General features: G+C 38.9%; 1 protein-coding gene across 1 annotated transcript in view; it reads left to right on the top strand.

Annotated features, from left to right (window-relative positions):
• CPXM2 (carboxypeptidase X, M14 family member 2) overlaps window positions 1–22139 on the top strand; it is a 69587-nt gene that overhangs the window by 10705 nt on the left and 36743 nt on the right. Inside the window, exons 2-3 of the mRNA XM_032191305.1 lie at window positions 12748–12857; window positions 17582–17721. Of these exons, the coding sequence (XP_032047196.1) occupies window positions 12748–12857; window positions 17582–17721 (250 nt within the window). The remainder of the gene's footprint in view (window positions 1–12747; window positions 12858–17581; window positions 17722–22139) is intronic.

Genomic DNA, 22139 nt, shown 5'->3' with positions numbered 1-22139 from the left:
CTACTTCTTTCCAAGTGCAGAATACCTATACCCTCTGAATACTTCCAGCTCTTCTGGGTGGCTGGGAAGACAGGCTCTGTACGGCAGTGGCTGAGTAAGTGATAAATCCTGGATCATGGACTGAACTGTTCACGTTAGCACATTCAAGCTTTACAGCAGAGGCAAGGACTCTGTTGGCAATACCACCAGCTATTTATTGCTAGTACAAGACTGTTCAGGTAAAGGATGTCAAACCCCACTGGGCAGGTAGCATATATTTGGGTTTATTTGAATGCATTCCTGAGGAGTCCTCATTGGATCCACAGGCTGGTAATCCTTTGGTGTGGATCTCTGGGCCTTGAAGAATCATACATTCATACATGCATTCAATTTTAAACTCACTACAAGCTCACATTTGATGGCATTTGAAACTTCTGACACACTTAGCTTCACATCGGTTGAGTCCTACGTGCCAAATGTTTAGCTTGTGATTATGAGCCTTTGCTGGACCAAGGCTGAGTCATTAAACAAAGCACAGAAGTTGTTTAGAAAGAATGAATTTTGGGAATCTTTTTGGGGGCTGTGCAACGTTTCAAGGAGGCTTCATAGGAAGCTGGAATGAGGAGGAAGGACCTCTGGACACACAGTCATTTGAGTTGGAGAGGTGCCCACCCTTCAAGATGTTTGTCTGAACCTTGCTTGAACTGTTTCAGATCCTTTGCTCTCTAGCATGGAGCTCGAGTTTTGCAAGAGCTTCCCTGCTGAACCTCCAGTTCTTCCCTCTGATCAGTTGAGAAATATTGAGTGCCATGTCTTTCTCATGGTATTTTTAGCATTTCTCTTTCTGCAGGCAGGAAGCTAATGAAAATGCTGAGCACTCAAAATGTAACAGATATTAATGGAACTTCTAAAACCACAGAATTCTGGTGCTGGATTGGGCTTGAGGCATTTATTTATTTAAGTGTTGTAAGTTCCCTAAACTGGCTCTCCCATGACTAGTTCAAGGGCAGGTAGAGATGGGGAGGTAAAATGTGTGGGCCATCATATGTTTACGGTGCCATCTTCACAGTGGACATCTGAAAGCTAAAAAGCCATCTGAAAACTAAAATCCTTTTGGGAACATAAGCAAAAGCTCATGAGAAACAGAGCTGGTGAAACGTGGGAAAGGGAGGCCTGACTGCAGGGTGCTTGTGTGTTTTCTGAGCTCCATAAAAATCTTGCTTTTTTTTTCTGAAATTGCTTTAGGGAATAATTAATTGCGTGTGGGAGCTGGGCTCTGTGCTTAGATCTCTGCACTGGTGGCACATTTTCAAGAGGTATTCTTGTGCTGACCTGGAGTTTGTGTCCCACAGTGAGCCCAAACACCATCCTTGGACCTGTTCTCTTCTGCACCCCTCCTGCATCCCTCCTGCACCCAAGCAATACTCTCCTTCCTTCCTTCCTTCCTTCCCTCCTTCCTTCCTTCCTTCCTTCCTTCCTTCCTTCCTTCCTTCCTTCCTTCCTTCCTTCCTTCCTTCCTTCCTTCCTTCCTTCCTTCCTTCCTTCCTTCCTTCCCTCCTTCCCTCCTTCCCTCCTTCCCTCCTTCCCTCCTTCCCTCCTTCCCTCCTTCCCTCCTTCCCTCCTTCCCTCCTTCCTTCCTTCCTTCCTTCCTTCCTTCCTTCCTTCCTTCCTTCCTTCCTTCCTTCCTTCCTTCCTTCCTTCCTTCCTTCCTTCCTTCCTTCCTTCCTTCCTTCCTTCACTTTTTAATGTGAGTAGTCACGTTTCAATCGAGGCCTGGGGTTGATTTCTTCAAATCTTTGAGATCTAATTGTTTTTTGAAGTTTTACTTCCTGCAGTTTTGAACCTTTAAGCAGTCTGCTTTCAGGGTGCTTCTCAAGGGTGCAACAGCTAGGACTTGAAGTGCTCTAAAGGAAGGAAGAAAGCTTTGTTATATGAGTTCCTAAATCTTTTTTGCTTTTTAGGACTTCTGGGTATATCCAAAGAGCCTCTAGTTATTTTCTGTGTGCCCTTGGCCAATTTTTCATCCTCTTACTAAAACAGTTTCCACTGCTCAGGATTTTAAATGTATCAGCTACTTCTGACTTTTTAGTACAATATTAGAGGTGAGCTTGGATCAACTGTGAAAAAAAAAAAAAAAAAAAAGAGCCCATCAAAAATAATAATTAAATAAAGAGCAAACAAACCAACTAAACTTATTTTTTTCTTTTACTGTGCTCAAGGAAATACAAACATTTTGTTTTAAGGGTTGGGAAGGAGCACACAGTTTGAAATCAGGTTAATTGTAACCACACAACTTCCTTCTGAAATCATTGTCTGAGCAACAGCTCCAGGCGCTACGGAGACTTCTGTGCTTTATGAGGAGTGTTTGTTTTTATTCATTCATCTTATTATTTCATATAAAATATGAAACAGATGTGATTTTAGAAAAAAAAAACACTTAAATATCTAAACTCACTGCTAGAGCAGACACACCAGGTCTCCATAAAACCGAGACTTACACCGTATAAAAGGTTTTAAAACCAAGTTGGATAGATTTTAGGTATTTCCTGTCACAGGCTCTCTATATAGGTCAAGTATTTAGCCCAGATGTGCAACCTGGAGGAGGCATAGGCTGCAGCTGAGACCAGCCTGCACGGGGTGACAACTCACAAACAAGCCCTGTGCCCCAAGCAGCATTCCCACCACTCGCTGATGCTTCCTTGTGGTGGGCAGCTCTGCTACTGCTGCTATAGGAAGAGAGACGAGTGCCAGGGGATGCTATAAGCACAGTTTGGTGCTGGGGTGTGATGGTTTGCTCTGCTGAAGTGGCCAGCCCACCTTCTAGGGTCTTCTTGCTTTGTTCATGGAGGTGTGTTTGCAACTGTGTGCTTGTCTACACACTGGGAGGCAGATTTTAATGCCACTTCTGATTAGCCACATACCCTTTGGGAAGATTTAGAAATGTCAAGGACTAATTTTTCACAGATCAGCAGAGGGAGGGAATGACTCTAAGAAAGATGATCCTACACTGTTCACCTAGGTATCACTGCAGACACAGATTATTTCTATTCTACATTCTGTTGGTAAATGCATATTTTTAGTTTTAATTGTAAAAAAAATGAAAGATGACATTTAAACTTACAGCTAAGATGACTAATGACTATCTGCTGCCTAAAGGCATAGCTCAGACTTGTGCTGGCTCTGAAGTTTGCTGGCTACCACCAAGAGCTAAGTCTGAAAGCTAAACTGGTAGAAAACAGCCTACTGTGGAACCCAACAGGGGACAGCAAAGTGATTCTATCTTCGTCTCTCATTTGCTTGTCTTAAGCTTTGGACTGCTTCATCAAAGGAAGCTTATGTATCTGTTTCAATATCACATTCAGAACATTTCCCACCTTTTAGGAAAGTAAAACGAATACAATCTGGTCTATACTAGGACTTGAAATTGATTAAAAGTATAATGGCATTATGTAGTGCTGCCTGGTAAGTAGCTGATTTCAGTTTCTCAGCTGTAAATTTGGTACTTGGGAATGGAGGCAACAATAGCAGTGGCAATAAAATTTAACAGTTCAGCAGTACAAATGAGAACTCTTTTACAATCTTTTTTATTGTTGTTGTTGTTGATTTGTTTTCCTCTGTGTATGTGTGCTTCATGTGTGTGCTAGGAAGACAGAAAGTGAAAACTGGTTGATAATATAGTGGTGCCATTTATTTCAGTGAAATTATGAGTTTGGAGAGAATGACTGAAGCTGTTTGTATCTTCTTCACCAGTAGGTCTACAGTAGCCTAAGGTGTGTAATTCTGATCCTTGTGATGGGGAGCCTTGGATCCTCGCTTTGATGCAGAACTAGTGGCTCTGCCCCCAGATCATTAAAGCTGACAGAATCCTTGGTATATCCATATTTCTGGGACCCGGAGTTTAGGCAATTTTCTAGTTTATGTATGTTTAAAGAGTTTCCTGACTAAGCTGTTACACTGTACATCTGCATAGTGAATGTGCTATACTGAGCTATGGGTGTATTAGATTCTGTATAGAGTTACTACTGCAGCTTTCATAGGAGGGAGAGGAAATTGATTGTATCATAAGATATTTTTATACTTATACAACTGTTTGTATGCAGTTATACTATTTTTGGTAAAATGTATTGAAATTGAGTTGTTAAGGTGGTTAAATTTTAGCACTTTAAAGGTGTCTCATTTTTTGGGCCATCTTAAGATAGTAGCTACTTTCTGTCTTAATTTTATTGTAGTTAATGGTATTCCAAGTTTCAATGTTTATTTTTAATAGCTGCAATTAAGTTCTTATTGTAAAATCTTTAGTCTTGAACTATACCTCAGTGATTTGATATTTTAAGCTATTTCTGGCATGAGCATATTGGATAGATATGCATTTTAATGGTAATTTTAGTCCTATACACAGCCAGTCTGCAAGCAGTCTGACTTTTTTTTTTTTTTTTTTTTTTTTTTTCTTTCTCCATTGTTTGGCTAAGTCTATTTGTTTGGATCTGGAAAGAAAAGAGTGGTTCTCATTTTTGATGTCTGTACTCAGTTTTGTGGCTTTAGCTGGAATTACAGAAAGTCTTCATCCCATGCTTCAGAAAAACATCAGAGGAGACATTTTAAAATAAATAGCACATAAGTCAGTATTACTCAAAACTTATAATAAAATGTGAAGAACTGATATGTTATTTTTCAAACTGTATTTTTTTTCAGCTATTAAAGGGAAAAATATTTCTTTTTCAGGGTGACTAAGCACACATATTCGTTTGTAGGGAAAATGGAGGACTCGTCAGCTTTGGATACAAACAAGAGGGTACCTTGTATTATGAACAACTGAAAATCTTTCCTGGAGCTATGTCTACAGTGAGACTTAACACCTAAATACAGCGATGGTCCACACTGAATACAGCTTGTTATCACATCATTTCTTTCATTAGGGCATTGTTGCTATGACAGGGTTTGGAACATGAAGCTGTTTGATTCCCACCCAAGTCAGGTCAGTGTAGGTGGTGTTCCCATGGGCCAGCACAGTGGAAACTCCAGGGTGCCTACCTAAAAACCCCTCTTTCCTCCACCTTTTTCTTCTACTAGAGGGGAGAAAAGAGAGGGGAAAGGGAGACAAGCCCAGTTTCAGATATGCAAGAGCTATGGGCAGTATTTCCATACCACCTGGAGGAGGAGGATGCTTCCAGGCACTTACAGGCATGGTTGCTTCTTCGCCGCTAGTAGAAGAATCACAGGCAGCAAGATCCAGTTCCAGGAGGAAAACTGGGACAAGCTTCTTTTGCTCAGTCACACTGGCTTTGTGCATGGAGGATACAGCTCCTGTACTGGCCTTGTCATAAATCATGTCACCTCCTAGGTAGACTGTATGATGACAGCAATAGGCAGCTCCAAGAAGGTTATATAGTGTCTGGAGTTTAGCTGAGCCTCCTGAGTCTGAAAGCTTGGCCAGAAAACTCCCAGAGAACAGGCTTTCTGGAAATTCCTGCCTCCAGCTGTGCCAAGAACAACAGAAACTCTTCCGTCTTAAATGTCCTCTTTTGTTGCATCTAGAATCAGCGACAATCTGAATGTATGAGGGAGCAAAACTGTGAAGAGTGATAAAAAAGTGTACTTTCTGAATACCAAAAATGTTTGATTTTATGTCAGATCTGACATAAATAATCAGGATAATCCCCAATTTATTCTCTATTTGACTTTAACTGCTGAATTTTCCCTGAACCTCAAAAACATAAGAAACACTTTTACTTTTGCATAGAGCTGGCACCCTGCAGCCTTTCAGATGTCTGCTCTGTCCAATCCTGCCATCAGTTCAGCACTTAGGTGGCACAAAAGAAACATGGAAGAAGTAGTGTCTTGGTGTCATGGAAAGGCTCTGTGTGTATCAGGTATCAGGTATCAGGTACAGTGCGGACATAACTTTGATGGCCTTGAAGCCCCTGGAGAAGATGGTTACAAAGGAGCAGAATATTTGATCATCAAAAGTAGCTTAAAGATATCAGATGGGTCATATTTGTGGGAACCTCACAGAGGCTTTGCCTTCACCTAGAGCCCTTCAAAATGCTCCTTTTTAATGAGCATTTATTAATGAGGCTTTGGCTCTGACCTGGGTTTTGTGGCTTTTATCCAAAACTGTTTTGTTTTGTTTTGTTCTGTTTTTTTTGTTTGGTTTTAATCTTCAACAGCAACCACAAAGGGAAGTGTATGTTGCAGTGCTGTGATAAATACTGCTCTCTCCTTCTCATATAAGTCACTGACATCTTAAACTTCTGTGCAGTGTTTTCTGATTGTGCTAGAAAAATTATACAGCTTTGATGCAATATTAGAACACGTTTAACATAAGTAATGTCATCTTAGGACATAAAATTTGGCATCTATTTAATCCTTTAACTGATCTTTGATCTGGGACTATAATTCAGTATTTTAGCTTATATATAGGGGATTTGTTGTAAGTGTACATTGCTCATTTTATTCTTTTAGTGCCCTGGGAATGGGTTTATAACAAAAAGCAAATAAAAGCGAAATGTGTTTCTTGAAGAACTTTCATCTGCCTATACTGCTTCAATTAATCTGGGGCACATGGGGGCTAGTGGTCAGAATTCAGGCCAGTAGACAAACTAGCATGCATTGCTAGCAATATTTTGTATGTGAAAGAAGTCAGAAAACTGCTCAGACTGAAATCCATGGAGCTGCTTCCAGGGAAAAGCTGGGACATACCAAGTATAGAGTGTGACTCATGAACATCTGTGAAAATTTCACACTTCCACAATCACATCTTCAAAACAGCAAAATTTAGCTAAACCATGTTCCCCCTACAAATGGCTTAAGACTGTAAATATAACAAATTTTTTAGAAAATGAAGAACATTGTTCTGTTTAATTCAGCCCCCACAAAGGCTGTCTGTCACAGTAAAGCAATCAAAAGATATTTTCAGCAAGTAGCAGGCCAGCAGAAATGTGCTTTTACTGTTATTTCACCTTTCAGGTGCATTACATTTTTAAAATACTTGGCATATCCATGACCTAAGTATCTGAGACACAGGTGTTAGACTGCCAGAATTTCCATTAAGTTTCCACTATTGGAATGAATTATCAACCACATGTTTCATAGGAAAAGCTCTAAAGTTTGATGATAGGTTTAAATTTATTGTATCGACTTCATTAAGAACTTTTGTCTAAGACTACAAAGATCTACGATTTAGGTCAAAATAGTGTGAATAATGTAAGTGTTAAAGTTTTCATCCTCCCCAGATATATGTTTGTGTGCTTATTGTACCAATATCAGTAGCTTCATAGATTAGCAGTTTCTTCTTTAATTATGTTTAAGTGTTTTGCTTAAATGAAGCCTAAATTCTGCATCTACTTTGGGATGGCCCAGAAAAAGAAATAGGGAATCAGAAATTAAAAGTACATCTACCTTATGAGATGTGACTTTGCCATGAGATGCCTGAGCATGCTGTGTTAGCAAGGGTATGTTTTGGGTCCCCAGAGAACAAGATCTCTAGAGAAGAGACAAGACTGTTGTTGAATCTAATAGGCAAACGTGTGCAGAAATAAGAAACCGGTTTTGATTATAGCAATAGGTTGCTAATTAGAAATAGAAATAGCATCCTAAAGCACATCACACTGGCATCATACTGCTTTCCTTCCAAGCAATGATAGACCTTCTCTGTTTGGTGGGTGCCTGCTGGTCTCTGTTATCCCCCTACATGAGCAAACTCTGGCCACGTGAGGGCCAAGATATGCAATATGGGCTTTTGACCTTCTAAACTGAGCAGAATCATTTTAAAAGATAGTTCATTTGTCCATTGTTGCTGTTGATGACAGAGAGAACTTGGGCTGTGCTGCATTACTGGAGATCACAGTGGTAGTGTATGTTCTGATGGAAAATGAAAAGCTTAAAGATATGCTGGGAGGTTGATGAGGTGAAAACCTGATCCAACTTCCACTTGAGTCAACAGGAGTTCTTCCATTGACTTTGCCTCAAGTGCAAAGACAGAAATATTAACAGTAACGAAAAAATATCCTGGCTCTAAAAAATTATTTGTATAGAGAAAACTCTGTGTAAACTCATCAGCAGTGCTGCCTTGACTTCCTCCTGTCTTCTCTGAACTGCTGTATCTGGATAGTGTAACATCCTTTCTCCCCAGACAAATGTTTGCAAGTGCAAAGGGGCTCTTACATATTTTAAAATGAGAAAGATCTTAGAGCTAAAACACATTTGGAATCATAAAAAATAAATTGAATACACTCTGTCTCCAAATGTTAGGGAGACTGTCACACTGCACGATGATGATATTTCTCCATTTCCAGATCTGAGTGTGATGAGTTAGACAAGCACAGACTTGTGGGGATTGAAAAGGATTATAGGTATGGCTCCTAAAAAATAAGTAAAAAGAAAACTGCTGCTTCTGTTTTCTTGCCATTTGAAAAACTGAACAAATACTTAAATTGATGGAAAATGTTCTTTAAATAAAACAATCATTTCTCCACTTTGTCTCCAAAAGGACAATACAGAATGATTTACTAAATGCATCCTTATTAGATACAAGATCTATAAAGATAATCTGTGCTTACCTGACAATCTTTATTTAGATACAAAAAATAAAAATAAAAAATAAATAAAATAAATGAACAATTTAGGCAATAAAGATAAACAGGAGTGTTTTTCTTGCCCTGTTCATATATATATCTTCTACTCATGACATTAATTTGTGTTTTTAAGAATGTCTGCAAAAAGTTTTACCATAAAGAACAGCTAATGTTGCAGCAGAACAACTATAATTATACTGCACATATAAAGACAAACAAGCTGACTCTGCAGAGTTGTTTGTCTTTTTGTTTGTTTTGTTTTTGATAAGAGTTTTGGTGGAAGATGTTGCATCATTAGGGCATGCAATCATGAGGCTAAAACTACTTTTGAACCTGGGCTAATATCTCTGTACTCTCTGTACAAACTGAGACTGCAACCTGAGTTGGTGCTGGCTGGAGAAGGGAGCTCAGTAGCTCCTTCGGGTAGTCCTCTTGTTATAGGTAAGCCCTAAATTATAACTGTAAGGTTCAGATTCCAAGAGGTGAGGTGGAGTCTGAGGTATTTGTAAAGGGTTTCCCCCTCCTGATTTCAAGGGACAGGTGATGGCTAACTGTCAAACTATGAGAAAAGTCTTTCTGCCCTTAGCTGGGATACAAACTTCCACCTGGCTAGCCCAAGCAAAATTGAAAACCATAGACATGTAGATATAGCCCTTTTTCAAGATGCAAATGTTATTAAATCTGTACCCATGCCCTGTCTCTTTTTAGGTCTTGGAATTAATTAATTTGATCCAGACATCTTGTTAATGAATTTTTTCTAAAGTGAATACCTACTCATGGTTGAAAATTACAAATGAAATCACGGTTGGATACAGGCCAGAAAAAGAGAAATGCCCATACCTCGGATTCTTCCCCAAACCTGCAGTATTAAGGCTTGCTTTTATGTCACTGTAAAACATAAATGTGTTGCTGGAGTTTATTACTAAGTTTTTATGTAAATAATATGTGGATTTAAGTGTCTTCCAAAGCCACAGATAAATTTTCTGTATTTTGTAATAATTCGTTTTCATCAAAATTATCTATACTGCATACCATAGATAGCTCCTGCCAGCTCTTAGAGCCAGTCTTTTTTCCATTGATAACTCCTGTTAAATTGAGCATTTCATAATATTGGCCAGTTAATCTGAGGCATTCACAGACAATACAAATAACACATACTTTAAAAATATAGAGCAGTCAGACGTTTAACTGAGATCCATATGAACATTCTTGATCCATACAAACTATTATTGGGCTTCCGTTTCTCTAGAAATGGAGATAATACACACAAATATATGCAGGCAGGTTTTTTGCAGCCTGTAACTAGCCCATCCTGGAGTTTTAAGAAACATTGCTTGAAATCCACAGGCAATGCCAGAATATTGCAGTTTCGTAATAAATTAGGAACATTTCAGTCTGCTGAATAAAACCAAATCCGGTTCTTTGTACGTACACTGGCAAGTGCACGTCACTCCAGCAACGTCTCAGTGGGCTGGGTAACTTCATCCAGCTCTGGCAGGCAGCTGCCAGGCTCAAAAATAACAAGTTTCCTATGGTTTTAATGAAAATAGGTCTTTGTATGGAAGACAGCAATTGTGCTAATAGCCCTGCTGAGGAAAACGAGGCTGCAGATTGTGTGGTTATGAGTGATAGGGAGATATTTGATAACAGAACTGGGCTGTGAAACACAATCTGGAAGAGGCCAAGCTTCATTGGATCCTCTGCTGATGGAACTGACTATTTGCTTTGTGGGAAATTTTTGACTATTAACTTCTAGCTGTACCTACATATTGTCCTCCTAGCCTTGAGTTAGGTTTAACTCTATAAACATAGAGTTAAATGATCTTTTATGAACTGAGTATGACAAAGTGTCTTGCTTTTGATACTTCTTCATAGTGGTTCAGTGCCTTTAGAGAGTGTTTGCAGACAAAAAGACACTGAAATGGAAAAGAGTATGTTGGATTACCCCATGAGATTGATTTCCAAACCTGTCTTGAGGACTGAACTTGTTAAAGGGGGGCAAGCAGTTCCCAGCTAAGTACTCTACTGCTGGTGGAGATCTGTCAGAGTTTGAGACTTCTTCCAGTCAGAGCACAATGAAAGATGAAGCACTCTGTAAGGAAATGCAATTAAAACAATCTGCCAATGAAACAAAAATCCTCTGAGCTGCTTTGTCCTCTGGATTTCCTTATAAATCCTGTCTCTTCTCTGTTTTGGATAATTAGATTGAAAGCTCTTCAGAATGAGGAGCTGTCTACATCTTGTCTCTTGTGTAATACTAAGATCACAGTTGGTACTTCAGAAAATACATTAGTACTTAACATTTGTCTTTACTGCCTCTGATAAAGACATAAAACTTAGGCCTTGTATTTCTGTGAGAACTTTTCTAAGGATAAGCAAAGAAGAGCTAGCACAAATAAACAGCATGTAATATTTTTCCTGAGGGATTTTAGGTTGTTATGAGCTGACGAGGAGCATAGGGTATCTCATATATGTTTTGTCAGTTTGTGCGCAGCAATACAAAACTACACGTGAGAGTCAGACACAGTGAAATACTAAGTGTGGCACAGTTTGCTGCTTCTGCCCTACATAGGCTTTCCAATCCCAGTTGGTGCTGACTTTGGGGGTCTCTAAATTGTGCTCTCTTGTACAATTTATATGCTCCCCAAGTGATACTCTGTGGTTTGTTCACCTTCTGTGAAACACTAATAGATTTTCTTTCAAAAATGGCCATTGTATTTCTAGGACTGAGGAATGTGAGGGACTCAAAAACTGGTGGCTGGACTCATCTTAGACCACAAAGTTTTTATGATAATAATGAAGTAGAGTCACCATCCCTGGAGGTCTTTAAAAGACGTTTAGATGTAGAGCTTAGGGAAATGGTTTAGTGGGGACTGTTAGCGTTAGGTCAGAGGTTGGACTCGATGACCTTGAGGTCTCTTCCAACCTAGAAAATTCTGTGATTCTGTGACTCTTTCCAATGTCTTCTCTGCCAAAGCTAGAGCTCCAGGCTGTAACTTGCTCACGGTTGAAGTAATATCTGCTTTTCGTTCTTTAAGACTGTGAAATTTGGAGCTTCGAGAGATGTCCCCTTGTTTCAGATTTGCCCTCTTTGTGCTTTTTGTGCTTTAACCTGGCAGGCAACTAAGACCCACACAGATGCTCATTCACTGCCTCAGCCCACCCAGTGGGATGGGGGAGAGATTTGGGAAAAAAAAAAATAGGTAAAACTTGTGGGTTGAGATATAGACAGTTTAATAGAGCAGAAAGGAAAGGGGAAATAATAATAGTAATTATGATAAAGAAGTATACAAAACAAGTGATGCACAGGGCAACAGCTCACCACCCATGGACTGATGTCCATCCCATTCCCAAGCAGCAGCCCCCACCCCAATCAATTTTCCCATATTTATTGTTCAGCATGTCACCACGTGTTATCAGATGTCAGCCTGGGCCAGCTGTCCTCGCTGTGTCCCCTCCCAGTTCCTGGTGGACCCCCAGTCCCCTCACTGGCAAGGCAGCAGAAGCAGAGAAGTCCTTGGCGTTGTGCAAGCACTGATCTGCAACTACAACACTGGTGTATTATCAGCATTACTCTCATCCTAAATCCGAAACACAGCACCATGCCAGCTACTAGGAGGAAGATTAACTCTATCCCAGCTGAAACCTGGACAGTACTCAGTTATTACCTCTGCAGAGTTCAGCAATCCAGCCTCCCAGCCCTCTGTAACAGATGCTATTGTGCAATGTGAGTGACTGTGACTGAAGTTTCCAGAATAGATTTTAATTAGAACCAGAACTTCATACAGTAGCTTGGAATGAGTACAGGGGGAAAATCAAAACAAGAGATGAAAAAGAAAATGCCAAAAGACAGAAAAATAAAAGGCCATTTTACTGGCATTTTATACTGAGAGGCACTTGACAGGAAATACGCTGCATATCTGTGAAAAACAAAAGCATATAGCAAGCAATAATAACTTTTTAAGAACCAAAAAAAGCCAGATCCTCAACTGGTGTAAATCAGCATTGCTTCGTTGATTTCTTAAGAGCTGCTATTTCTCATCAACTTCACTGGTGCTGTGTTTGTTTACACCAGCTGAGAGCCCTGGCCTGTTTGGCACAAGTGAAATCAAGAAACTTGGAATACTTTTATGGTTTGCTTTTTTTTTATTAAAAAAAAAATAAAATTAATTTTTATAAATCTTTTGTTTTGTAGATTGTCCTCCACTTGGTTTAGAGACATTAAAAATTACTGACTTCCAGCTCCATGCCTCTACAGCAAAGCGATATGGCCTTGGGGCCCACAGAGGAAGGCTTAATATTCAGGTAACATCAATTTTGCTCCTAAGTGGGAGAACGGCTTCAGGTTGTACGGCTGTATAAAGCGAGCCAATGGATGGTTATTGGTTCTGACTTCTTTGTCAGCTCATGTAATTCAAATGAAGGGGAAATGCTAGAATTAGAGCAGTGAATAAGGTTGATGGATAACCCTTAAAGTTGTGGGGCTTGTTTCCTGGGTTACAAAATGCTCCAAACTTTGTGCGGTGAGGGTACAAATCCACACAGACCTCAATGTGTAAGCAGAGGTGGCAGCACCCCAGAGTTGCTCCCCTCCCAGCTGTAGAAAATCACCGCAGGTCCTCAGCAATACACCTATAAGGAAGCTCCCAGAGCAAGCTACATTTTATTATTTTTTTCTTTTTTTGTCATTTGCCTGTAGTTAATGACAGCAGTTAATTGAAAGTGTGTAGTTCTAAGTGAAGCACTTGCCCTGAGGCAGCTTTTCTAAAGCAATGATTATGCTGCAAAAAATTCTGCAATTCATAAGCTACTAGCTTCAGAATTGTTTAGCTGCTTTTATTTAACATTAGAGATGTGCTTAGGTGCTTTGTAGGACCAAATTCTGTTTTCCTACTTCTTGTGTTTATGTTTTCAACTTCAGGAGTGCTACTTTCTGAATTACAATACTTTCCAATGTAAAAAGTGTGCTTTTGCATGAGAAAGCACAACATTTAAAGCTCAAACTCATAAAGAGGATACTATCACCAAGTCAGCAATAAAAATGCCTAAAGATTATTTCACTTATTAGTTATTTTTTATTACTAGACCCCTCAGTAGATTTTTTTCTCTAGCTAAAGGGAGCTGTCTGCTAATGAAGTAAGACTAAGACTGGGAAGGATGGGCTCTAATCAGCAGTGTAATTTCACCTGCTGCCCACTGCAGGGTAACGGTGGGCAGCTGCTGGGAGGTGGCACCACTCTTGGATAAAATTCCCCTCTGCAACAGCCTTCCTTTCCTTCAGCTCCTTGTAGTGCTTCTGCAGAAATCTCTCTGTGAATTTCTCTAGGGGAAGAATGTTTCCTTCCCTTCCCTTGTGTGTTTTAATGGGTTAATTTTTGTCAGCATGCTTAGTAAAGCAGTTTGCAACCACAGAAGCAGTAAAGGCAGCTCAAGGTGAGAGGTATGGGCCTGCGGGCAGTGTGGAGCTGAGAAGGAGCTCTTCCTTTCCAAGCCAGCGTGCAGGTATGGCAGGTTGGGTATGTGCAAAGTCTCACTTGCAGGCTTTGGGTTGAATTCCTGTTGAGAGATGAGTGGGGTATTTTGTTTCTTCACTTCATATTTAATGTAAATAGGGGGAAAAAAAAAAAAGAAGAAAGACACTAATGAATCCAAAAATATATATATACTTAATATGATATTCGGATTGATCCTATAGGAATGCTTAATTACTTTATTATAGTGTCCACATGGTGATATAAAATCAGTAATATATATCAAGGACTGTGATCCAAATTTGCATTGTTAATTCTTTGTTGGGTGTGGTTTCTCATTTTCCATGCTGACACTAAAGTCCAGTTTATTTAAATACAAGAACATCTATACTAGCTCAGACTGGGAGCCCAGTGTCCTGTTGTCATCAATAACACCACCTAAAAGAAAACAGAGGAGAGCATTTTACCTCTGAGTAATGTTCTTCCTACTGCCCAGAGCCTCCAGTGGGAGCTGAAGGAATAGTCGGTTCTTCCTTCCCAAAACTATGAGATGCTTGGCTCAGGCTGGGTTTCATTCTTTTGGTGTCCTGTCTTCCAGGATCTTGTGGCTGTACTTGTCTCCTCCTACATTCACCTGCTGCTTAGAACAATGCTTCTGCCTGTTCTGTGACAGAGGTTTCTTTTTCCTTTATTGTGCAGAAAAAGGCCTCCACCTCTGTACTGCTACAGCTCTGTGTCCTCCCTGCAGAGCCTTGGGTTAAAGGACCTTCAGTCCAGTGCCAGTTTAAATATGGTTTTTACTATTTGTTTTTTGGTCTGAGATTTTTATTTAGAAAGATCGTGGGGGTATTTTTGTGTTTTGTTTCTTTGTGTGTGGTGTTTGTTTGTTTCCATTAGCTTCTTCACTCTCCTGTTTATGACGAAGCATTAAAAATGCATAGCTTTTTTTTTTTTTTTTTAAGTTGTCATAAGTTGAATTCATTCACTTTGTTAATTTAATGCATGATTTATAAATTCAAGTAAACATCTCACTGAGACAAGGTAGCTTGATCTATATGCTTTGATTAATATTTGATGATAATTGTTCTCATCTTTCAGGAATGAAAGGTTTCCAATTAAATTTAACAGCAATTTAAACTAAATATTTGATTGCTATGAAAACCTTATAACCTCAAAAATATTTTGAAGTGTTTATAGGACAAATTCAAATTTTCCTTCCCCTTGAGGGGAAGAAAAAAAGAAATACAATTCTAAAAGAAACCTTAACACAAATTCCTTAGGATTATTTCCCTTTGGAAATATATTTGGAAATATACTTATTATTGATTAAGTCCTATTTCAAGTATTACTTAGTGATAGATACGCAAAGACACCTGCTTCTTTTTAACCTAGTAAAAATATTTATTTTTTTAGCTTTGGAGAAGCTAGCATTAGGAAACAAGTGCAGGAAGGAAAAGCAACAGTGTTTATTCATTTATTTTATTATTATTTTTTTTAATTCTTAATATTTGCCCCCAATTTAAGGTAGGGCTTCTTAAGATGTGCATAATTGTAAATCAAATCTGGAGAGTCTAAAGGCTATGTTTACAACTTAAGTATGTGAGTAGCTTTTGATTAAGTCCAGTTGAAAGAGTAAAGACATGAATATGTAATTTAGTGTTTCAATTTAGTGTTTCTTGTTGCTGTGATGTTCTTGGTTTTTTTGTTTTGTTTTTTGTTAGTTTGTTTATTTTGGCTTGTTTGCTTTATAAATAAGCTGTTCTTTCTCCTCTCTTTCCTTCTCTCTGTAATGCAGTGGAGAGGTTTATGCCCTGATGAGCATCATGCTAATTAATGGACAGCAACCTCAATCTGAATGAGGACTGAGATTCCCAGCTGAAGCACTGGGAGATATGGGCTTTTGTTCTGCAGAAATTAGTGGAACTTCATCAGGGATTAGCATGATGCTGGTTCAAGGTGCTCTGCAGGATTTTAATGCTTCCTGGCAAGTGTTGGTCTTAAACCCTAAGGCTACATCAAATTCCATCTTACTTTAAAATGCCTTGAAATATTTTCTTGATAAGGGTTAGAACTAAGGCTGTTACCATATTTATTCCCATTTCCCATTATTCATGTCTCCTTGAAAAGTTTATATTCCACTGTTAATAGTGTTCCTCCCTGTAACTTGCACATTTACTGTGTGTGGAAGTGTGTGCTCACTGTATGTGAGCTTCACATTTAAAATATTGAAATTTGAGTATAAAATCAGGTTGCTTCGTGCAAATTTGGAAAACGCAGGAAAACTAATAAATTTGAAGCTGCCCTATCTCAGGTTTGAATGCTGAGAAAGTGAGAAAGATTCAGTTCTTAAATTACCTGTTTTGCATTACTTCCTTCAGATGCTACCAGGCTCAGACTAGGGAAAGAAAGGTTGACATCTGCATCCCCTTTTTGCAAATTAGACTACTCCAACACCCATTTAGGTAGAAACTGTATGTAAAAATGGAAATAGACTTGTCAGCTTCTGCCACTGTAAACCAGCTTTGAATGTAATTGAATTAGCCATATAAAATAGCTGTACATCAGAGCTTAAAAGTGTCTATAAAAATTTACAAAGTTTTCCATTTTCTTCATTTCTCTTTGGGAAATATTTAAGTATATCCTTTCTTGGAGTTACATGGATGGCAATGATAAATCCATGTTAAACACAGATGATATAACAAAAATAAGTGTAGTCTCTGAGAACCATATGGAGAAGCTTCTGTGCTTTCTCTGACAGTAACCAGCTTAGTGCAGAACATTTCCTGGCCTTTAGCAACAAGATAAATATCTGAAAACCTCAGATGACATGTTTCTTTGAGTTTTATTTCTTGTGTGTTTAGAATACACAAAATATCTTTCAGCTATTTCTTCTATGAAAATGTTGAGAAGGGGTGTGTTTGAGGTGTTTATTGCCAGTAGAAATTGGTATGCAAGTTGGAGTACAGCAGGGAAGTGGGTATTCCTGAATCCTTAACCTTTAACATTAATTTGCTGTAAGGCCTGAAAAATCTCTGATGAAAAATGAAATAACTCTTGGAATGATAACTGGTGGAAAACAGTATTACAGTTTTCATATGCCCTGCACACTCCATTGCTGCTTCTGTGGAACAAAGAGGTTGCTCCTTCACTCACCACTATTGAAATGGACTGGAGTTTTTTGTTGTTGTTGTTGTTGTTTTTTTCAGAATTTCATAACTCTGAAGACCATGTGGATAATTCCTTCTGGATAAAGGATCTATTATGTCACAGGCACAGACAGGTGGACTGAAGTTCTGTTTGTGCTTTATAAGTTAAATTTATATTTAATGGTTCTTAGTTTTTGAAGGGACTTGCAAAATTCTTTCTCCCTGCCTTTGAGTAAGAAAATATTTTGGTCTCTCCATGTAGCTGTGGAGAACGACAGTCTCAGGGGTCTTAAAATGGAGCCAAAGGAGAAAATGAAATGAATGATGACTTCATGTTTTCTTTTCTCTTTCACGTGAAAGACCTTTTGTTTCTTGGTTCTGATTTATGAAGACAGTTTTGCCTTCTTTTCAGGCAGGTGTTAACGAAAATGATTTTTATGATGGTGCTTGGTGTGCAGGAAGAAATGACCCGTTTCAGTGGATTGAAGTAGATGCTCGAAGGTTAACAAAATTCACTGGAGTCATCACACAAGGAAGAAATTCTCTCTGGTCGTAAGTACATTCTGCTTTTCCTCACTGAGATCTGAGCTTCCAAACCAAGGAGTTGAGGTGTTTTCTTAATAAAAAGAATGAGTGAAGATGATGTATGAAGTCAAGTACTGAATAGAGGAAAGGCAAAGTGTTTATGTATGGCATAAAACAAATTTAAAGGTCTATAGTCATTATTCATATCTGGCCAAGGAAGCAACATGATTCCCTCCAGTTATATGCCTTTATACTCACCTTGTTGAATTTGCTTGTGTTTACCTTTCTAGTTCTTCACCAGTATTTAGCTTGATCAGCTTATCATACTAAGGAATAATTGGTGCAACTCTAAAACATGACTCTTAAATGAACAGTTAAAACAATAATCTATATCCTACATTTTTGCTCTAAGGAGGAATTATAATATAACCAAAACCCGCACAATGTGGTGATGAGGACTGCAGTATTTTTGTAGCAATCATGCAGGGCTGAGTTTATGGATGGTCAGATGACTCCATGCAATTTGAGCCTGCTTGCTAAGAAGGTTTTAGGAAAGAGTGCTTGCCATGTGTATGTCAGCTGTCTTGTTCCCTTGTTGCAAGGAGGAATGCAGTTACCTGTAGCCTGGTCTTACACATTTGGTCCCATAATGTTGTCCATTTCCAATGCTGAAAACATTTATGAGCTTTCTGGCTATTTCTCCTGTTATGTACTGAATATATTGCACAAGGAAAAAACTGTTTAGCTCAGAGCTGTGTGCAGTCCTTTGTGGTCTGCTTCTGAGTATAGGCACCCAGGTCACTCTATAACTAATGTGAATGAGGTGAAAATTATTCTTGGCATTGGAATATAGCAATCAGCTTGCATACACAGGAACTGAAGGTGAAGGCTTATTTTCTTCAATTCAGTTTCAATTAACTTCTTGTTTGGTTTAACAACATTATGTGAGTAAATAACCCTGCTCATGCTGCAAGATCTTTTTGACTAAGTATGCAAGAGATGCATTGCATTAGTCCGGTTCTGGTCAACTCTCACATTAAGAAAATTGGTGTGCTATATAATGAAAGGCAAAAAAAACAAAAATCACTTTAGTTAAGAAATATGCATTTTTTTTCTTCTGCAGTTTAATCTTCTGGTTTTATTTCTTTTAGCATTGGTGTGGGAGCCTTTTTGGCAATAGGGTTTCTATATTTATTCCACATTGTTCTGTGTTAAATAATTACTGTAGAAGAGTCTTATTCTTTTCGATATTCATACTCTTGACATTGCTGTTCCCATCAACGCCACTGTTGCACTGCTTCATCGTATTGTATTGCTATTTTCAGTTCAGCTGTATTGTCAGTTTACAGCTGGACTTGATGCTCTATTTATAGTTGTTATTCACTGCCTATCTGTTTTTGTTTGGGAGGGAAGTGGTGTTTTTTTTTTTTTTTTTCCCTTCTTGCTTTCATCCTCTCCTTCGTGAAGATTTGGAGGGCAGGAGGAGAGGTGTTGGTGCTGGGATACCAGGTCCAGGCTCCTCCTGGGTTGTTACTCAGGTCACAGTGAAAAAAGTACACTTCTACCTTGTAGGAGCAAGGCTTCCTGGAAAACAGGGCTTCTCTTGTCAGGATCTGATGGCCTCCATCTAACTTGGTTTCTGTTGGTGTAGCCTTGGCTGTGGGAGTGGCCTCCCTGGAGTCCAACTCATGTTCTCTTTCCTTTTGCTAGATAAAACATATGAAACCAGTTTAGTTTATGTATGTATGTTCTTTATGTGTATAAGACCTTAGATTTTAAAAATAACTTGTATAACAAGGCATAACAGTATAACTTCCTTCCTCAACTCCTCCAGCAGTCAAGGAACTGAGTAGAAAGAAAAAAACATGAAGTCCTTCCTGGTTTGGGCAGAAGTTGAACAAAGAAACTGGATGTCAGTAGAGACCCTAGAGAGCATAGAGCAGAGCTCATCTTAGAGAGGAGTTCAGGGGCATTGCTGATAGCTTTGGTACCTGTGGCTATTGGGGTGTACACTGTGAATTTCTTTTGTAAGCCAATTGAGTAGAAGCAGGCTGGTGGGGCTTCTACTGATGTAGGCAAGATCTTTTGTGGCTGTTCTGCTACAGTGGGCACTAGATATGAAGGAGATTCATTATTGTCTTTCTCTTACGTTTAGCTACTGGCTGTGATGGTATCAAAAAAGAGTATTTATGATAGAGTACAAAAAGATTCCATTATGTTGCCTGAGGCACCTTCCCAACTTCATGAAGTTACATGAAAGGAATATAGTGCATTTGTAGCTAATAGAAACATATATTGGAAAATAAGCTTATTTCAGGTAGAAGAGCTAGAAAAAAGCCCTCTCTTCTGTGTTGTATTACAAACAAAAGCCTGCCAAGCTTGGGAGCCAAGGTAAGATTTTATTTAAGCCTTGGAGACTTTCCCAGCATTATATAAAAGTCAAGGCACTGGGGTACGTCTTAGGTTCACCAATGCTATTATGTGATAAAGAATCAGAAAAGCAATTTTTCTCTCTTCATATTGAACAAGGAAACTTTAACAAAATGGAAAATTTTACTTAAAATTCTCTCTGAGCTTCCACCTAGATCAGATTCATACCTTTCCTGGTCCCTTTAGCTTCCTGCTGCTGACTTAATGAGGACATGTAAAATGACAAGGAAAGACAGCTGAGGACACCCAGCTGAATGCTGCAGCAAGTGACTGCTTTTCATCGTAAGGCTGTACAGGCAGTACCATTGTAGTTACTAGGAGTATGGCCTTTGATTCTGCTGCTGTTTCTGATGCTGTAGCCAAAGTTAGTGTACTGGTGGTGGGAACAACCCTCTACTTTTATATAAGCTCTGGCAACTGCTGTCGGGCTTTACTTCTTGCCCACTCCACCAGAAGAATGATGGTTTCTTTGCATCAGCCTTGCTTCTTGGTTTTAAAACTGCAGAGGGTATTGATGAAATAAAGGTTATACCTGATACAATGCAAAGAACACAAATGCATGGGGTTGTCACTATTTCTATGCAGGCAGGAACTGCTTCACCTCAGTTCTGTGATTCTGTGAGTTGTTTCTCTCTCAGTCTCACTTGGACAGTTGTTTTTTATTGTCCACATTCCCCTGTGGGCTGTGGCTCTGCTTACTTTCCCAGGGCTCCTGGGCCTGGGCTTGAGACATGAGAGCCTTGAGGAGAAAGAGGCCAAGGTGTGGAAACAGCTCTTGAAAGCACATGTGACCTGACTAGAGAAAGAAGGAAACCATGCTTGGTTAGTAATGAATATTTGAATTGTTTAATCACTTCCTTTACAGAGAAAAACACTTCTTGAAGTCAAATGTTGTACTTGAACTGTGTGGCTGCAAATTCCGTGACAGTAACTTGGAAACAAATCTTTCTGCTTTTCTCTTTCCCTCCTGTAATGAGCAGAAACAGCCTTTGAATGAAAACTGAATTTGAGGAGTCTTTCCTTTTACCAGTCAAAGCAACCATGTGGACTCGATAGCTAGAGCTATTCAGGCACCTCAGTCATTCTTGAGAGACCCAAAATGGTGAAGCACAATTTTAATGTTGTAAATAGCAAACACTGGCTAGACTGTCCAGATCTGCAGATGTTGTATTTCTGAGGTAATGGGGAACAGCTACAAGAAACAGGGCTCCTTTCTGACTTCATCCTGATGACATCTGAAACTAACTAATGTGGTCCAGTATAAATAAGATCTAACACCTTGAAACTGAGCAGAACATCAATTCCTTCCTATGAACTGAGTATATTTGGAATTCAGTCTCTTGGCCATTACCATGCTGTTTCACTATGACTATCCCGTAGTTAATAAAAGGATGTTATTGATATCTCTATGCAGAACAGTTTTGTTTGCCTTCAGAGAAGTTGTGTGAGTGATTAAATGCCTGGGATGTCCTCCTCTTAGAGACTGACAATGCCAGCAGAAAAGATTGACCTGGGCTACCAGAGGATTTACGGCTGAATATTTTGGGGATAAATATAGTGTATAATTCTCCAGTTCTGCCAATACATCTTTGACTTTAATGAACTATGTATCTTTAAACAACTGTTCAAGGCTGAGTGGGACACTGGAACCATCATTGTGGAATTGTGCCATGTTTAAAACAATGATGTGATAGTTTAAAATATGTACTCTTTTGACAGAGGGAAAGAAAATATTAATCACTCTTAGCAGTTTGGCAAGAATCTAAAAAACATAGGAAACATGTTTCCCACAACCCAAACAATCTTGATAACTCAACACCATCTCTTGTATCAAGAAAAAAAAACATATGTCTAAATAGACTCAATGTGTACTTTTAATAGAATGCTTCAGACTTTCAATGCAGAGGATGTTTTGATATTAGAGAAGTTGATGCAATATTTCAGTTATCAAGTTGTATCTGTGATGGTGCATTTTATTAAAATTAATCTTTCAAACACGTTATGTTAAGCACTAA

Source organism: Aythya fuligula, chromosome 7 (genome assembly GCF_009819795.1).
Source record: "Aythya fuligula isolate bAytFul2 chromosome 7, bAytFul2.pri, whole genome shotgun sequence".
NCBI classification, from domain to species: Eukaryota; Metazoa; Chordata; class Aves; order Anseriformes; family Anatidae; genus Aythya; species Aythya fuligula.
Note: the sequence above shows the minus strand (reverse complement) of the source record. Positions and strands in the feature narration are given on the sequence as shown.